This window comes from Primulina tabacum, chromosome 18 (genome assembly GCF_025594145.1).
Source record: "Primulina tabacum isolate GXHZ01 chromosome 18, ASM2559414v2, whole genome shotgun sequence".
Taxonomy (NCBI): Eukaryota; Viridiplantae; Streptophyta; class Magnoliopsida; order Lamiales; family Gesneriaceae; genus Primulina; species Primulina tabacum.
The window spans coordinates 28,403,462-28,420,833 of NC_134567.1; the positions used below are offsets into that span (position 1 = coordinate 28,403,462).

Consider the following 17,372-nt stretch of genomic DNA (forward strand, 5'->3'; position numbering starts at 1 on the left):
TTTTTTATTTTTTTGAATTTTTTTCAATAATTTTTTTTAAAAAATAAATAAAATTCGAGTTATGCGGGTTAGACGGGTTGAGTCGGGTTATACGGATTCATGTTCGGGTTGGGGGTTTTCGGGTTGCTTCGGGTTCAGGTTGGGTTCGGGTTGAAAAAAAAATAAAAAAATTTTCGCGAGTTGACTCGAAACCCGACCCAACCCACTCGATTGACACCCCTACTTTGTCCTGTCAATTCTGATTGGAGTTCATTTTTATTCTTATTATATCTAAAAGAAATTAGTTTGATTTTAATCAAGAAGTTCAATTAAACTTTTATCTATGATTTTAAATTTGAGATCTAATTAAAACAGACTTTTTCCTCAACTAAAATATACGACAAATCTGAATTGTAAGTCGGTTGTAATAATTTTTCGACTTAAGAAAACAATCCAAACATGATATGTGAACTTATTTACAGTCGATTATCATGAATTTAAAAGTATGATAATTTTTCTAATTAAAAAAACAATCCAAACATGACATATTAACTTATTTACATCGATTATCATGAGTTTAAAAGTAGATTATGAGATGATCGTAACATATTTGTCGAAAAAACCATTTGAACCACGATGTTTGTTCTCATATAAGATATGCAAAATTTGAATTATATCGTTAATCAAAGATAAAATAAAAATGTGAGGAGACATATAGGTTTGGAGTTGACTTTAGAGATGAGTTAGGTTATGGTGTCACATGCATACACCGAAGCATTTTTAGACAAAATGGGAAAAGGATGGACCCCATCACGAGCTATTCCTCAAAAACAGCTGCCCATCTTATTTCAATAACTCCTTTACACATTTATTGCTGCTCAATTATAGTTCCCAACTCCAATTTGTGCTCCTCAAGGCAAATGAAAATCCATTTTTGTTTCCTTTCATGAATTCTATACAAAATGTTTAGACAAAAACTTGTATGAGACGGTCTCACATATCGTATTTTGTGTGACATATCTCTTATTTGAGTCATCCATGAAAAAGTATTACTTTTTATGCTAAGAGTATTACTTTTTATTGTGAATATCGGTATGATTGACCCGTCTCGCAGATTAAGATTCATGAGACCTACTCAAAGTTTTATCCCATCAATTGGAACTTGTTGATTTGATTTGGAGGATTAGAAGTTACATTATTCATGACGTAGTAATCGAAAAAAGAATTAATTTTTCGCGGAGATCGTATCTCGTATAATTATTAAGTATTTGTAAAAGTTTAAAAAATGATTTTCTTTTATAAAGTTCGCACATTTACTCATATTGGTGTTTTTTTTATTAAAAAAAATAAATACCAAACTAATGTTTCAATTAATTGTTTTACCAACTTTTTATCTTTTTAGTGTATTGGTATGTTTCCTAAAGTACCCCACCGCTGATATGTGATGTATGCAGTATGAAACATCCGCCATAATTTGTATGTGTTTGTTGAAATATATAACCATTACTTTCAGAACTTCTATAATTACAAAAATCAATATTTATACACACTAAATGTATACATAGGAAAAATATGCAATCCCAATAAGAAAAGGTATCAACCCTTAAACTCAAACTATTTGATATCACTTCTAATTATTAAAATCAAACTCAAGTCGAGGTTCGATCGATTTACCATCCAAGTCGATCACAAACATTATCAAGTTGACACACTAATTGTATACATCGGAAAAATATGCAATCCCAATATGAAAGATATCAATCCTTGAACTCGAACTATCTGATCTCACTTCTAATTATGGAAATCAAACTCGAGTCAAAGTTCAATCAAGTTTCCGACTAATCAATTCTATCGCAAACATTAGCAAGTTGACGGATTCAAAGTTGATAAGGTCTAAATCCGAGGGAAATTTTGTAGTTGGATGATCTACAACCAAAGCACAACGCGTGGCACCTTTAATTTATTAGCATTAGTGTGACAACGTTCGAAGTCTCAACCACAAAAAGCATTCAGTTGACTTTGTCCCATGCTATATATTTTTTTAATTCAGTTATTAGCAATGCCAGTCATGAATTCTTTTTGCGAGACGGTCTTATGAATTTTTATTTGTAAGACGGGTCAACCTTACCAATAGTCACAATAAAAAGTAATGTTCTTAACATAAAAAGTAATATTTTTTCATGGATGACCCAAACAAAAGATCCGTCTCACACAAGTTTTTGTCATTCTTCTTACACCATTCTATAATTTAAAATTAAATTCATAAATCACTATTCAAGAAGTTCACATACAAAATGAATTTTTGCTTTTTTCCCTTAATTACCAATTATTCAATTTAATTTAATTCAAACCCACTAATCTTATATTATCTAATCTACCATAATCATAATTGAAAAGCTATGAAAAATTAGCTAATTTTGCTTATTTATTGAGTGAAATATGGTTTAAAATAAAATCATCACCATCATCAGCAAGTAGATGGGGTTCCCAATTTCCCGCATTGATTGAGATAATAAATACATAAAGTAGCTCTTCAATTTTCTTCTAGAAAGCACAGGATCAATATTGGGTCCACGCGGAGAAAAAATCGAATTTGAACTCAAACTATTTTCTATGATATTTATGGATATGGTTAATAAGATCGTACTTGTGTGGACACTACTCTCACTTCATTTCAACGGGTAAGATCTTGACACACATACAATTTCAAAAACAAATGGGTCATACATATGTATCGAAAAATCTTGGCCATCCATCCTATCATGGGACATTAGGATGAAATAAAACGATATTTATTTTTCATTAGTTTTTTTTTTCTAACATGAGAATTCACAATTATTATTTAGTAGGTATTGCCTACCTACTTCATAAACTCAGATAATATTTACAAAATTTACGAGATGTTTAGATATTTAATCTTTTCGTGAACAAAAAGTTTCTTATATGAGATCCTCGATTTTTAATTTTTTTACTATGCTTAGAAATACGTGTTTATAATGTGATTATAAAAAAGCTAAAGAATCTTAAGTATATTAAATATCATATTTTTATTTTAAAAATTCATAAATAAATGACAAAAATTTGCGTGAGACAGTCTCACGAGTCGTATTTTGTGAGACGGATATCTTATTTAGGTTATCAATGAAAAAATATTACTTTTTATGCTAAGAATATTACTTTTTATTGTGAATATCGATAGGGTTGATCCACCTCACAGATAAAGATTCGGGAGATCGTCTCACAAGATACCAATTCTAAATAAATTACACAAATATATAATCGTGAAGTGACCTTTTTTTTAACATACGTGGGGATTATGTTGTGAAATATTATATTAATCGGATAATTTAAATTGCCACAATTATTATATTATAATTTATAATAATATAAAAAATGAGAAAAGCCCCAAAAATGTGAACTTGCTGTGCGGCTACAGATATAAATACAAGCAAGCAGATATCAAACCTTCAAAGAAGCAACAAATCCACTCATATCAATCACCAAACAGAAACAAATCCAAGAAATTTGCTCTTCTTCTTCTTCTTCTTCAAGATTTCAATCGATTAAGTCCTTCAAAAAGCTGCGATATTTCTTCCCGATCACTGCCATATTTATTTCATCTGTGCCCGATCCTCTGTTTTATCTGGGATCACTCAGGTCCAGGGAAAAATATTAATAATTCTAGTTTTTTCCGCATAATTCACTCAATCCGCTGTTTCTGCGTAGTTTTTTCTTCAATTTGTCAGGGAAGGTGGGAGATTTAGAGGTACCCTGTGTAGAATTCCTGAGAAGTTTTACATGAAAAATGATTAGTATCCAAGAAATGAACAGCCCTTTCACGCTAGAAAATGCTTCCAAAATTGGCTTTTCATTGTCACAAATAATTCTGACCAGTAATTCCAACACCTTGGATTCGATATTCTCCTACTGCCAGCAAGCCAACACCCCAACAAGCCCAGCACTCACGCACTTGACAGGCTCTTCTGTGTACTCCACACAAACAGATTTGCTGCAAAAATTCTCAGAAGAAAACAGATCAACTCCTTCGGCTTATGGGTTTTCTTTGACCAACCGGATTCGTGAATCGGGCTACCCGTTCACCCATTTCAGCAGCCCCACCAAGAAAAAGCTCTACAGAGGGGTGAGGCAGAGGCAGTGGGGAAAATGGGTGGCTGAAATCAGGCTTCCCCAGAACAGGATGAGAGTTTGGCTCGGCACCTACGACACCGCGGAGGTGGCGGCGTACGCTTACGACACGGCGGCGTACAAGCTCCGCGGAGAGTACGCCCGGCTCAACTTCCCAAACCTACGTGACCCAGCTCGACTAGGACTTGGAGACCCCGCTCGGATCAAGGCTGTGAAGCATGCGGTGGATGCCAAAATTCAGGCCATTTGCCAGAAAATGAAAAGGGCGAAAAAATCCCAAAATTCTGCCAAGAGATCGGTTCTTGAACGCAACAGTAACTCCAGCAGCGACGTTTATACTGGAAGTGAAGGTGAGACGAAGAAGACGGATTCATCGCCATCTTCAGCGATGAACACTGAAAGTTGGGGTAGTAACGTTACTGACGATGAGTTGTTGAATGGAAACAAATCGCCGGTGTCGTACGAGTGGTGTTCCGCGGTGGCGCCACCACTTCCGGCGGTGTTAGAAATTGAGGGCTGCTCGCTTTCCCGCATGCCGTCGTATGATCCTGAGCTGATTTGGGAAGTTCTTGCCAGTTAGTGTATTTGGAGAAAGTAGTTAATTTTTCAAGATTTTAATTTTATAATGTTTTTTTTTTTTCCCAATATAATGTTGATTACTAAAATCGCATTATCTAATTCAAAAATTCAAACGAATTGTGGAATGAGAAACAAAAAAGGAAAATTGATTAATAATTGAAAAGTGAAAGATAAACACTCCGGAAATAATTCATGAATCGAGTCTAATTACATACGGAGTATGTCTTTTATGAGATAGTCTCGCGAATCTTCATCTGTGAGACGGGTCAATCGGTAGTATTCACAATAAAAAGTAATACTATTAGCATAAAAAGTAATACTTTTTCATGGATGATTCAAATAAGATATATGTCTCATAAAATACGACTCATGAGACCGTCTCACATAAGTTTTTGCCTTACATCAATCATCTTTCTAAAAATTCTAAAAAATCATAAAATTTCATATAAAATATTAATAACTCAACACGTCTTTCATTGATTTTTCATACACAATTAGCCCCATGAATTGTGTTGAAAAAAGTTGCATGTATTTGGTTTTTATTGATATAGTTAATATATAATTACAATCACAATGTTAATTAGCCAAATCAAAGATTGTTAAAACCAAACACATATTTAATTCTGGAAATATTTCCTCCTGAAACCTTATTCGGAAGCTCACAAAACAATCCCATGGTGTTTTTACAATTGTGAAGGTAAATTAAAATTTAGAGATGGAATATTTTTAAATAAAATTTTATATAACAAGAGTGTTGATTTTAATAATGGCACTAATCGATAAGAAAATAGTAGCACAAAGAATGTGAAGATTATATCTTTAAAGTGGACTATCTATGATTAAGTTTTGTTTATGCTATCGACATGAGTAGTGTTTTCATCCGTTCAACGCATGATACGTGTGCTGTTGATGACACGTGTGCTGAGTGGATGAATCTATCATGTCATACAATTAATATAAAAAAATAATGATTTATTTCGAATGAATATTTTATTTATCTATTAAATATATTGCAAAATTCATCATTTATAATTTACTTTTTCGTGAGCATGACTTTGATTTTGTGATACATAGCTATTCTCAAACACCTCATATGTTTTGTATTCGAATATTTTTGTCGAATGTTTAATCATTGGTCAAACGATCAACATCATATTTAATATTATGGTCATCAAAATTGAAGTATTAACGGTTTTAAATTGAACGAGACTTGGGAAAATTACGTCGGAAATTTTGAACGTTGTTAGTTAAACATAGAGTAGGTTCTCAGCGAATCTTTATTTGTGAGACGGATCAATTCTACCGATATTCATAATTAAAAGTAATAATCTTAGCATAAAAAGTAATACTTTTTCATGGATGACTCAAATAAGAGATCCGTCTCACAAAATACGACCCGTGAGATCTTCTCACACAAGTTTTTGCTTTAAATATATACGAGGTCCGCCGGCCATTTACAAGACCTACTAGAAATTTTCAAATCCAACTTAATATATTTATGTATTTAAATTAAATATATAAAGTAATTTATAAGGCTTCAAAGCCTATCAGAAATTTGACATAAAAAGGCATCGCTACGGTCATATGCATGAATTTAAGGCTAGAATTTGGTCATTCAAAATAACTACTACAGCTTCCATTCATTTGCAGCTCCCATTTTTCCTTGCCTGACTCGCTATTTCGACATTTTTTAAGGCTTAAGCAAGAAAAGTGTGAGTTCTTCCTGTTAAAGAGGTTTTTAAGAACTCCACACGAAACCGAAATTCATTCGTTTATATTCGTGTTATTACCTAATGTATTTTCACCTTCTTGCTCGGTATATCTTCGAGATTGTGTCCATAATCTGCAACCATAGCTTGCAAAATGTCACATACAGCAGGAAAGTTGTGTTTTTCTCATATGGTTTCCTTGAACCAAGAATATAAACCACGTTATCCGGTTTTACTTGGAGAACCACACTACTGCAAGAACTTATCGATGAAGTCGTGGCTAAATTCCAGGTTATCTGGAGTTCATTTCCGGGTAAAAAAGAAGAATGGGAAAGTTTTGTCGGGACAAGGTTTTGTCCAAGAATATAATGAGGGGAATCTGGAAGAAAAACTAAGGCCCCTCTGGGATGACGGGTATGGAACTCAAACTGTGAATCAATATCTTGAAGTAGCCAAGAACATGATTCAGCCTGATAATGGACCTCCCCGGTGGTTTTGTCCTGTAGAATCGGGTCGGCCCCTGGAAAATTCACCCCTTCTTCTGTTCTTGCCAGGTGTGATTACAGGATCTTTGATAATTGATCAAGAGCTAGAAAGAATATATGGTGATCATGAAAAAACATTAAACATATAACACCGAGAAGTTTGGAAAAATCCTACTAAAAACAGTTTAAGATTTAGAGTATTGCTAACTTTGCATCACGCAGGAATTGATGGTCTTGGAATGGGACTCATTCTGCATCACAAAGCTTTAGGTAAGGTGTTTGAAGTTCGGTGTATGCACGTTCCAGTTCACGATAGAACCCCGTATGAAGGGCTCGTAAAATTTGTTGAAAATGTGATAATGGAAGAACATATGAAAAATACAACGAGGCCAATATATTTGGTGGGAGAATCTTTTGGAGGATGTCTTGCTCTCTCAGTAGCTGCTCATAATCCTATGATTGATTTAGTACTGATATTGGTGAATCCAGGTAAATTCCCGAATGTTGCATGCGATCCCTCGTTTGATAATGGTTTTCTTCTTCCCAATGAATGATGCTTAATCTCTTGTATCGCAGCAACATCATTTAACAGGTCACATCTAAATCCTCTGCTACCAATCTTGGAAGCTTTCCCTGAAGAACTGAGACACGTAGTTCCTTACATTTTTGCCTCGGTTTTAGGAGATCCAATCAAAATGGCCAAAGTAAACAAAGGCGAAAGCATGTTCAACTTTCCCATCAAACAAATAGAGAATTTTTTGTACGAGCTCAGAACTTTACTAGCCGGTGCCTCAACCCTGGCCGATATTATACCCAAGAAAACTCTGATATGGAAGCTGAAACTGCTAAAATCTGCAGAAAGACATGCCAATTCTCGACTCCAAGCTGTCAAAGCTGAAGTACTTATCCTTGCGAGTGGAAAAGATAGCTTGCTTCCTAGTGAATCTGAGGCTCAAAGACTCTCAAACATGATAAAAAATTGCAGAGTTCGCTTTTTCAAAGACAATGGTCACGTTCTCCTGCTTGAAGATGGGATGAATCTTTTGACTGTCATAAAAGGATCCTCCACATATCGACGTTCTAAAAGACATGATTACGTCAAAGATTTCCTCCCTCCAAGCATGTCGGAATTCAAGAATGTCTTTAATAAAAAATTGGGTCTTTTGCGCCTTGGGACGAGCCCCGTTATGTTATCAACTTTAGGAGACGGAAAGATAGTAAGAGGTCTCGAAGGAATCCCGGATCAAGGTCCCGTTCTTCTAGTTGGCTACCACATGCTACTAGGAACAGAACTTGGTTCAATAGTCGAAGAATTCTTGAGGGAGAAAACCGTCATGGTCCATGGTGTTGCACATCCAGAGATGTTCAATCAAAGCTATGAAGGCCCTTTACAAGATACCTCGGATTTCGACATGTTCAGGGTATTCGGTGCAATACCTGTCACAGCAAGCAACATTTTCAAACTACTATCGACAAAGTCCTATGTCCTTCTTTACCCTGGTGGTGTACGTGAGGCTTTACACCGAAAGGGTGAAAGTTACAAGCTATTCTGGCCAAAAGAGCCTGAGTTTGTGAGAATGGCTATCAGATTCGGGGCCACAATCGTACCTTTTGGCGTAGTTGGAGTAGACGATATTGTCGAACTAGTTCTTGATTATGATGAACTAATGAGAATCCCTTTTGTAAATGACATGATAAAGCATAACAATCTCAACGCTATTAGAGTAAGGCCAGGGGTTCAAATGGAAGGGGAAGTAGCCAACCAAGATTTCTTTGTTCCGGGCATTTTACCTAAGCTTCCAGGACGATTCTACTGCCTGTTTGGGAAACCACTAGCGACAAAGGGAAGGGGGGAGATGCTAAAGGATAAGAGCAGTGTCACGGAATTTTACCAGCAGATCAAATCTGATGTAGAACGAAGTATAGCTTATTTGCTCGAGAAGAGGGAGGAGGATCCTTACAGAAATTTGTTCGAGAGGATATTATATCGACTAGTTTCGGCTCCGGTTCATCAGCTTCCAACCTTCGATCTGTGAATTCTGGTTTCTGGTATGGATTATAATGGATTCTGTCGTTTGGTCAATTTTTTTTGAGTTGGGTCGAATAATATTTAATGATTTATCATGGAAAGTTCTTGACATCTTCTATATATACATTTTCGATTGGGTATCCATTCAAATATACAAATATGAATTTGGTCGACATGGGTAACATCCAATAAAATGCTATCCAAATTTAACCGACTAAAAACTGATATCAATCTGTATACTGTAGTTGATTGGTATATTATAATCAGTAGATACAAGTTCCATGAATTATATCCGAATTCAAAGAAACAATATCTGTTACAACTAGTTGCCTCTTGCCGATTCATATGGTCCCAAGCAGTTATCATCGACATAAAATGTTCCACCACTCGAGCTTGTTGGTTGGTTAGTGCTACAAGGAACATAGGGAGAAGCAATCACATTGAAATAAATACATACCAATAATTTTGCTGGAGAATTCAACAAGCAAAGTCGCCATACAAGCAAGCAATGGGGTGTGTGCTGTCGTATATCGTCAGCGAAAAGCGGCCATTTCCAGAATTCAGACGAGCAAAATTAACTTGTGGGCGAAACGGAGTAAAATTAACTTGCAGGTGCCAAAACGGCTTGCTCGTGCCAAACTCCATTCAAATTTGCCTGCCACAATCTGACTACACCATCAGTTCCAGTAGTAGCCAGTGTCATTCCGCTCATGTCCCATTCCATCTGCCATACCTATCAAGCAAATATATTGTTTTGCATAATCACGTGTAAACTAAATATAGTTATCCTGTTCCCTCAAAAACCAGATCTTTTTTCGATCAATTTCATGCAAGCACCTAGAGGTCCATTAGGACGCCTAGAAAAGCTGTAGAATCCTAATGTTTAGGTCGCCCTCTGCAAGATTTGGTACCCTATATTCTAATCAAAATATTGGTCACATCAACCGTTGGAAAAAAGACTTGAATAGTCTTAGGGGAAACACAAATTCAGCATTCAAAAATCTTACTCCAGAGGAAATAAAGGGGGCGTACTATCAGAAGCTCAATGTTTAATGAACACCAACTAGATCACTGATACACCTAGTAGAAGATACATGAATATATGGGTGAGCAAATACCTGACCATCATGGCCATGGAGCATTGAAACTTGATTCACCGAAAGCCTCCCATCAGCATCAGGGTTTAATCCTATGTGCCAGAGTCCGATTCCCTTTTGAGTTGCCACAGCAATCAGTTCATAAGGCCTAGAGAGAGAGAAATAAGGAACATCATATCAGTCATTGTATGTCATGATCTTCAGCATTCACTTTTCGAATATGTTTATGTTCGTACAAATCCGTTATGGAGAACAGTCAATTCTTAACCTGCCGCGTTATGGGGTTTAAAATTTGAGCCCAATGCATGCAATTTGGCAAAACAGTTCTTTGTGGTTGGAAAATAGGCATAACCTAGTACGGTCAGACCAGAACCACTGCTTATTATCCCGTTAAGTGTTAAATAAATCCCGAGATCAAAATTCATATACGTGAAAGCTTATCTATATAGCATCACAGAAACTCAATTTCCAACACAAAGGGAAGAATAATATAGAAATGTTATACCTGCCTATGTTAGGTGCCCAAGCAACTGCATAGACCTCCTCATCACTCTTGTCCTCTGGCATGGAAAGTTCTGCAACTGGAAGCCATCTTTGATGATCCTGATCATACTCCCAGACCTGTTAAAAACTATAATATGAATTGATGATGGAAAGTTCTGCAACTGGAAGCCATCTTCTAGCAGAGACATAAGATTGAAGAAGCTTTAGAGAATTCAGACTGTCACAACATAGCTAGAATATTCATTGTGGTGTCGACGTGTAAAAAATGTTACTGCATAAGCAGTTCTATAATTTAATAGTTCTTTACAGGGAAAGAAATCCTAAATCTCAAAGAATTCTTTGAGAGTATTAAAAACTGAACATAAGATCCTTGCAATGAAATACTATCTCCCTGATCATAACGTACTACCTACTGTATCAAAATTTCCTAACTAGTCGATTTTTTGTCAAGCAAGTTCGATGCAGTTTGAATTCAAGGAGAAAATGATGAAGGCTATGTACCTTAGGGGAGTTTAACGATGGCATATTAGAGCTAAAGCCCAAAACAAAGACTGCCTGCTGGACTTCACTTTTTAGTGGATTCCAAGAGATGGAAGCAGACAGGCATGAAGCATTACCAAACTTGGACACCACATCAACTACGTTTTGAAATTCGGCCTACAAAGAAACAATAAAAGATCAAATTGGTATATTGTTAAAAAATATTCCCTATCCAGTTCGCAGAAAACAGAACTAAGACTACCACCTCTGGGAAATGGCAGATGAGTCCATGAAACTAAGTATACACAAAATGTTTCTCTTCTAACGTTAACAATGAGCACAAATGACTTGGTGATGGCTTTTGCTCCGTCCATTTTATCTAGATTAGAGTTCCAAAAAGATCAAAAGGCTACATGGGATGAAACTTCTTTCCAAATCTTTTTGAACAACAATAAATAATGAATAGTTATATTACCAAAATTTCCCATTACATGGATATCGAACACACACAACTAAAGGCAATAAACCAAATAGAGATGGCCCAAATTATGCAAAGAAAAATAGATTACAAAAACGTAAAGACAAGCACTTGTACCATGAGTTTATACATCTAAATGTAAAATACAGAAAGATAATGATTGCTTAAATGAAGGTGATTAAAAGATGCAAACAAAACAACTGTACAGTTCATAATAAATAATGCTATGTCCAGCTCACACGGTATGCCTACAAACTGCAAAGTGAAGCAAAAACAGATTAGTAACAATGATAACCAAAGGGAGGACCTGAAGTTGCCACTTCTCCAAATCAAGCATATCGAGTAGCTCATAGATTTTTACTTGACCATCTGCAAATGCAGCAACCTGGAAAGGAGGTAATTGCAGCTAAACCTACAAACATTCCAACTTATAGAATATTTTTCACATCATGAGATCATGTTTCGTTTTCAAAGTGAATATATTCTGGAACTGAAGTTATTTTTCTTTAAAATAATCGATACAAAGTAGTTTATAACCTTCGTTTATGCTTGTTCACATGAAGAAAATTGTTTCCCATCTCAATCTAAATGTTTTTTACTCTTACAGAGTACAGACTAAAGAAAAAACATACTGGCGCGAGTAATGAATCTGAAACAATAAAAAAAAACCTTTTTCTCATTATATTAATACATGTACATATAATTCATGTGCCTCATTTTTGACTTGCAAAGTTTACTTAGGCACTGCAAGGAACAACGATGAGGTTCAATTTAGGAAGATTGTATCAGTTAACATCTCAGCTTCTAGATGCTTCCCTTCTTTCCTTCCAATCTATTTTTCCCATCCTTCCTTCCTTCGCATCTATCCATTCGAAGAAAAATCCAGCACAAGAATTTATAGTATTTAGTTTTAAAAAAATATATATATAGTAAGTACTATGTTTAAGTTGAAGCAAAGAGAAGTCAAAATTTTCTCGGCCTTTGTGAGCCATGCCTGTTGTTTCTAAGCACCATAAAGTGCTACATGTAAGAAACTAATAACAAGTCTCACCAATTTCAAACTTGTATGACAACCACCGAATTGAGCATCTAGAACTTGGCTCGTGTTTCTTTCAAAGGATTTACGCAGCTTCCACTGATTGCCTTCAGTATCTAGCAGATGGAAAATTAAAAATGCATAGTTTTTAGACAAATAAGATGTTGTAAAACAAAAAATGCATATAAAAGATGTCAGTCGGTCAACAACAGAAGATAGAACATGATTAGACAAGTTGTGATCCAAATCTGACATAACCAGCAACGTAAGCCTAAATCAATTCCAGAATTCTATGGTTTCCCTCATCTGATGGAATAAAAACACGGAGCGAGTACCTTCGGCAACTTCCTCCCACAAAGACAAAGTTCCACAGGCACCAATGCATGCAATTGCATCTCCAAATTCTGGTGGAACCCAGACCACTTTCAAGATGCTGCCTTCTTGAACCTAATAGAAAATCAAAATCATATCACACTCAAATTCATCAAAATTTACGAATATGATACAACGTACGGAAGACTTAAAAATATTTAGTCAAGATGACAGCTTAATATACAATCATGGGCGTGAATTTTAATATATAGATAACAGCTGGCATTTATGGGGTACTCCACCAAGCCTGCCCCCGTAAATAGGATGAATTTTTTACATATTTCTGTTAGTTTATAAGCCCAAGAAGAGAACCCAAAGCCCCAAACCCAAAATGCTAGTCTTTCATGTGCAAGAGCCCCTCAAGCTACGAGCTATTCCACAATTTGTTGTAGAGCGCATGTGGTATATGCTACATTGCCCACCAATCCGACCCCTTGAGAAACTGATACTGACAGCAGCCAACATTGTACAAACTTCATTCACCTATCAATAATCAGTACATATAATGCAATCTAAATTTGTAATGCGAACAAAGGCCACATTACCACCACTAACCCGATTATGGTCCCTTCCCAAATCATCACTTTCTAGTTTCACCACGTAGAATCTCACCAATATAAGTCCATATATCCAACCGGACATCTCATACCAAAAGACAAGACAAACTATATGTGCGGTAAACTTATCATTCCACCTCATTCGGATATGGAGCCAGCCAACTTTGTAAATTTAACGATTTCACGTCGTAAACAGTAAACCTGACTCTCCCGGGTCCCGACACTCAATGTTAAGCCAAACTCGCATAAATAGTAGAACACTCTTCCAATTGCACACTGAAGCAAAAGGCAGGAGAAAACAGAAAAACAAGCTTCGTAGCAAGAAATGAAGATGATTTCACCTTAACTCTGGAGGTGCAATTGAAAACGGAAGACGCTGCATCAGCTGAATCATAAATGGACAATGTACCATCATTCAAACCAGCAGCCAATCTCAGGCCACAGTGGTTCCACGCAGTGCATGACGTCCCCTTGTCGAGCGTCAAAATGTGTTTATCCATCTCTTTATCTCGCTTTCTACAAGACTGTGCACTTGGATTCTGTATCTGCTGATGCTTGTTTTTAGATGTAAGGAAGGAATCTTTGTTATGAATTGATCTCTGGAACCCTAATGGCCCAATTCGTTTAAACTATTCAAATCAATTTACTCGAATGGGTTTGGCCAAATAATTAGGGTAAAAATTTGAGTGAGATAGTCTTATAGGTTGTATTTTGTGATACACATTTTTTATTTGGGCCATTCATGAAAAATTATTACTTTTTATGTTAAGAGTATTATTTTTTATTGTGAATATCGATAAAGCTGACCGTCTCACAGATAAAGATTCGTGAGACCGTCTCACAAAAAACATACTCAAATATTAGAGTAGTGTGTGGTACGATGGAATGAATTGAATTAATAATTGAATGATAATGGAATAATAGATGATACCCTCGGGATAGCCCGGGTTGTGCCCGAGTCATGGACGATTCTTGTGTCCGGGGCATGGACGACCCATGATACTGGATGGATGGCCAGAATCAGGACAAGTCGGCAGTAAGAGCTCATCAGGAGCCGGGCGGGTGAATGCCCGGGACGTCTCCTCCCCGGGCCACCGGACGCCCGGGCTCTCGTTCAAACTCCCAGGAACTTTCTACCCGGGCTACCTCGATATGAGCACCGCCCTCGAGTATACTAGCAGAATAGGATGTGGGCAACTGTCCCATCTCTGACACCGGGCCGATGGGTTGACAAAATCAGATGGGCTGGATGTGACTAGTATGAGATTTGACACGTCAGAATATAGGGTGTGCTCAGCAGTCCTACTATAATTAGTAGGTAACACGGAGAACGAGGTCATCATTACTTCTCCTACAATAAATATCAGGTTCTTCCTTTACATTTACATTCATTCATTCACACCAATATCACAACCATCACTTGGTTACATTGGTTCTTGGCTTGAATCATTCACTGACTTAAGCATCGGAGTGGCCGGCACCCATTCACGTGGCTACCTTCTTGAGTGCAGGAAATCCTCTCCGCCCGGGAAAGAAGCTTCTGGTTCAGATATCCACATTGCTCTTGTTTCCTTCATCATTTTGATAGCAGATCCGGTGGGAGCACCCGACCCTACTCACTCATTTCACCTGGATCGCATCAATAGCCATATTACATTCAAAAAAATAATATAGCCGTCGATATTTTTAATTTATAAAACATCAAAATCTCAAATTTGAAACAATGTCTCAAAAAAAAATGATTTTCATTCAATTTTCATAAACTCAACATCTTAAAAAGATCATGTACAAATATTAGAAAGTGATAATTAAGTAGATTACGCACCAAATATTATAAAGATTTTTGTTTATTTTACGAGTCGGTAAATTTTGCTGGTTAGTTTTTCCAATCGGGAGAAACCTTTCTGTTCACAATCAAGTTTAGCCAACCTTAATCTTCCGACTACGATAGATTCATGTTCACAGATTGTGCTCGACTTTGTTTCTCCGTTGTTCGATTCCAACACAACATAGGTTTTTCTTTGAATGCTATTTTGTTTTTTATATGGAAAATCAACAAACGGGCTTGCGGGCCTCGCAGTAATGGGTCAAAACTTGGCACTAAACATCGCGGAGAAAGGCTTCCCGATTTCTGTCTACAATCGGACGACGTCCAAAGTCGACGAAACTGTAGATCGAGCTCACCGGGAAGGAAACCTTCCTCTCTTCGGCCAGGACAACCCCAAAGATTTCGTCCTTTCTATTAAAAATCCCAGGTCCGTGATCATTCTTGTCAAAGCTGGAGCCCCTGTTGACCAGACCATTGCTGCTCTGTCTGCGTACATGGAGCCCGGTGATACGATCATTGATGGGGGTAATGAGTGGTATGAAAACACTGAACGCCGTATTTCAGAGGTTTCTGAAAAGGGTTTGCTTTATCTTGGGATGGGAGTTTCTGGGGGTGAAGACGGGGCACGAAATGGGCCTTCTTTGATGCCAGGAGGGTCCCGCCAGGCCTATTTGAATATTCATCACATTCTTGATAAGGTCGCGGCGCAGGTGGATGATGGCCCTTGTGTTACTTACATTGGCGAAGGGGGGGTCGGGGAATTTTGTGAAGATGGTGCATAATGGGATTGAGTACGGTGATATGCAGCTGATTTCTGAAGCCTATGTATGATGTGCTGAAGAACGTTGGGGGACTGGGGAACGAGGAGTTAGCGGGGATTTTTTATGATTGGAATAGGGGGGAGTTGGAGAGTTTCTTGGTTGAGATTACGGCAGATATCTTTAAGGTGGAGGATGAGGAGACTGGCGTTGGGTATTTGGTGGATAAGATTTTGGATAAGACTGGGATGAAAGGAACTGGGAAATGGACGGTTCAGCAGGCCGCTGAGCTGTCCATCGCAGCTCCCACGATTTCTGCTTCCTTGGATTGTAGGTATATGAGTGGTTTAAAGGAGGAGAGGGAGGCGGCTGCAGAGATTTTCGAGAAAGAAGGGTTGAAGGAGGAGATGATTAATAATGTGGCTGTAGTGGATAAGAAAAGGTTGATTGACGATGTTCGGCAGGCTCTTTACGCGTCCAAGATTTGTAGTTACGCCCAAGGGATGAATTTGTTGAGGTCAAAGAGTGCGGAGAAAGGATGGGGTTTGAACTTGGGGGAGTTGGCGAGGATTTGGAAAGGTGGGTGTATCATCAGGGCAGTTTTCTTGGATAGGATCAAGCAAGCTTATCAGAGGAATCCGGGGCTGGCCAATTTGTTGGTGGACCCCGAATTTGCAAGGGAAATGGTGCAAAGACAGGCGGCATGGAGGAGAGTCGTGGGGTTGGCGATTCAGAAGGGAATTAGTGTCCCCGGGATGTCTGCGAGTTTGCAATATTTTGATACTTATAGGCGTAGTAGACTGCCTGCCAACCTTGTGCAGGCTCAGAGGGATTATTTTGGGGCGCATACCTATGAGAGGATCGATCGCCCTGGATCATACCACACCGAGTGGTCCAAGCTTGCTCGAAAGACCAGAGTGGCTAGGTAGAGGTGAGGTGAGGTTTGGTTTGGTGGTTAGAATTTGGTTGTTGAAGTTATACCATTGATTTTCTGGAGGGATATATTTCACTTTGAGCTATATTATCGTTAATTTTCTTGCTTTCTCAATGTTAATAAATGGAGCAATACCTATTTGAGCATCATATTCCACACGGCCATTTTGATGTTCTGCGATGATCTGCCTGAATAATAATAAGATTAAAAAAAAAAAATTATGAAGGTTTTTTGGAAGGCAATAACAAAAGAGTGATTAACAATTATTGAGAAAGTAGATTAACTAATTTTCATTCTAATTAAACAGTTTCTATGTGCACCATATATATATATATATATATATATATTAATATATATATCGGTTAGTTTCATCGGTTAATTCCAATTAAACTAACCAATAC

General features: G+C 37.3%; 3 protein-coding genes, 1 non-coding gene and 1 pseudogene across 5 annotated transcripts; 3 read left to right on the top strand and 2 right to left on the bottom strand.

The window, feature by feature from the left end:
- The first annotated feature begins 3,429 nt into the window (after positions 1-3,429).
- Positions 3,430-4,801, top strand: LOC142533567 (ethylene-responsive transcription factor ERF061-like). Its single transcript, XM_075640389.1, has one exon. It carries the CDS (start codon positions 3,785-3,787, stop codon positions 4,703-4,705), a length of 921 nt encoding a protein of 306 aa, XP_075496504.1. The 5' UTR covers positions 3,430-3,784; the 3' UTR covers positions 4,706-4,801.
- Positions 4,802-6,332: 1,531 nt separating this feature from the next.
- Positions 6,333-9,073, top strand: LOC142532140 (phytyl ester synthase 1, chloroplastic-like). Its single transcript, XM_075638395.1, has 3 exons — positions 6,333-6,967; positions 7,121-7,387; positions 7,475-9,073. Exons 1-3 carry the CDS (start codon positions 6,568-6,570, stop codon positions 8,932-8,934), a joined length of 2,127 nt encoding a protein of 708 aa, XP_075494510.1. The 5' UTR covers positions 6,333-6,567; the 3' UTR covers positions 8,935-9,073.
- A 132-nt stretch (positions 9,074-9,205) lies between these two features.
- On the bottom strand, positions 9,206-14,094 carry LOC142532143 (protein SEH1-like). 2 transcript variants are annotated; one of them, XM_075638397.1, is made up of 8 exons: positions 13,793-14,094; positions 12,858-12,969; positions 12,538-12,638; positions 11,794-11,871; positions 11,030-11,185; positions 10,530-10,645; positions 10,051-10,172; positions 9,206-9,660 (listed from the first exon to the last, which is right to left on the bottom strand). In XM_075638397.1, exons 1-8 carry the CDS (start codon positions 13,949-13,951, stop codon positions 9,605-9,607), a joined length of 900 nt encoding a protein of 299 aa, XP_075494512.1. In that variant the 5' UTR covers positions 13,952-14,094; the 3' UTR covers positions 9,206-9,604. The 2 variants fall into 2 exon arrangements, with proteins under 2 accessions (XP_075494512.1, XP_075494511.1); XM_075638396.1 differs by having other exon boundaries at positions 9,214-9,660; positions 10,046-10,172.
- On the bottom strand, positions 12,191-12,303 carry LOC142534016 (small nucleolar RNA snoR104). Its single transcript, XR_012816887.1, has one exon. It is a non-coding gene; the product is annotated as a small nucleolar RNA snoR104 (small nucleolar RNA).
- A 1,367-nt stretch (positions 14,095-15,461) lies between the features above and the next one.
- Positions 15,462-17,120, top strand: LOC142532142 (6-phosphogluconate dehydrogenase, decarboxylating 3, chloroplastic-like; annotated as a pseudogene).
- Positions 17,121-17,372: the final 252 nt, after the last annotated feature.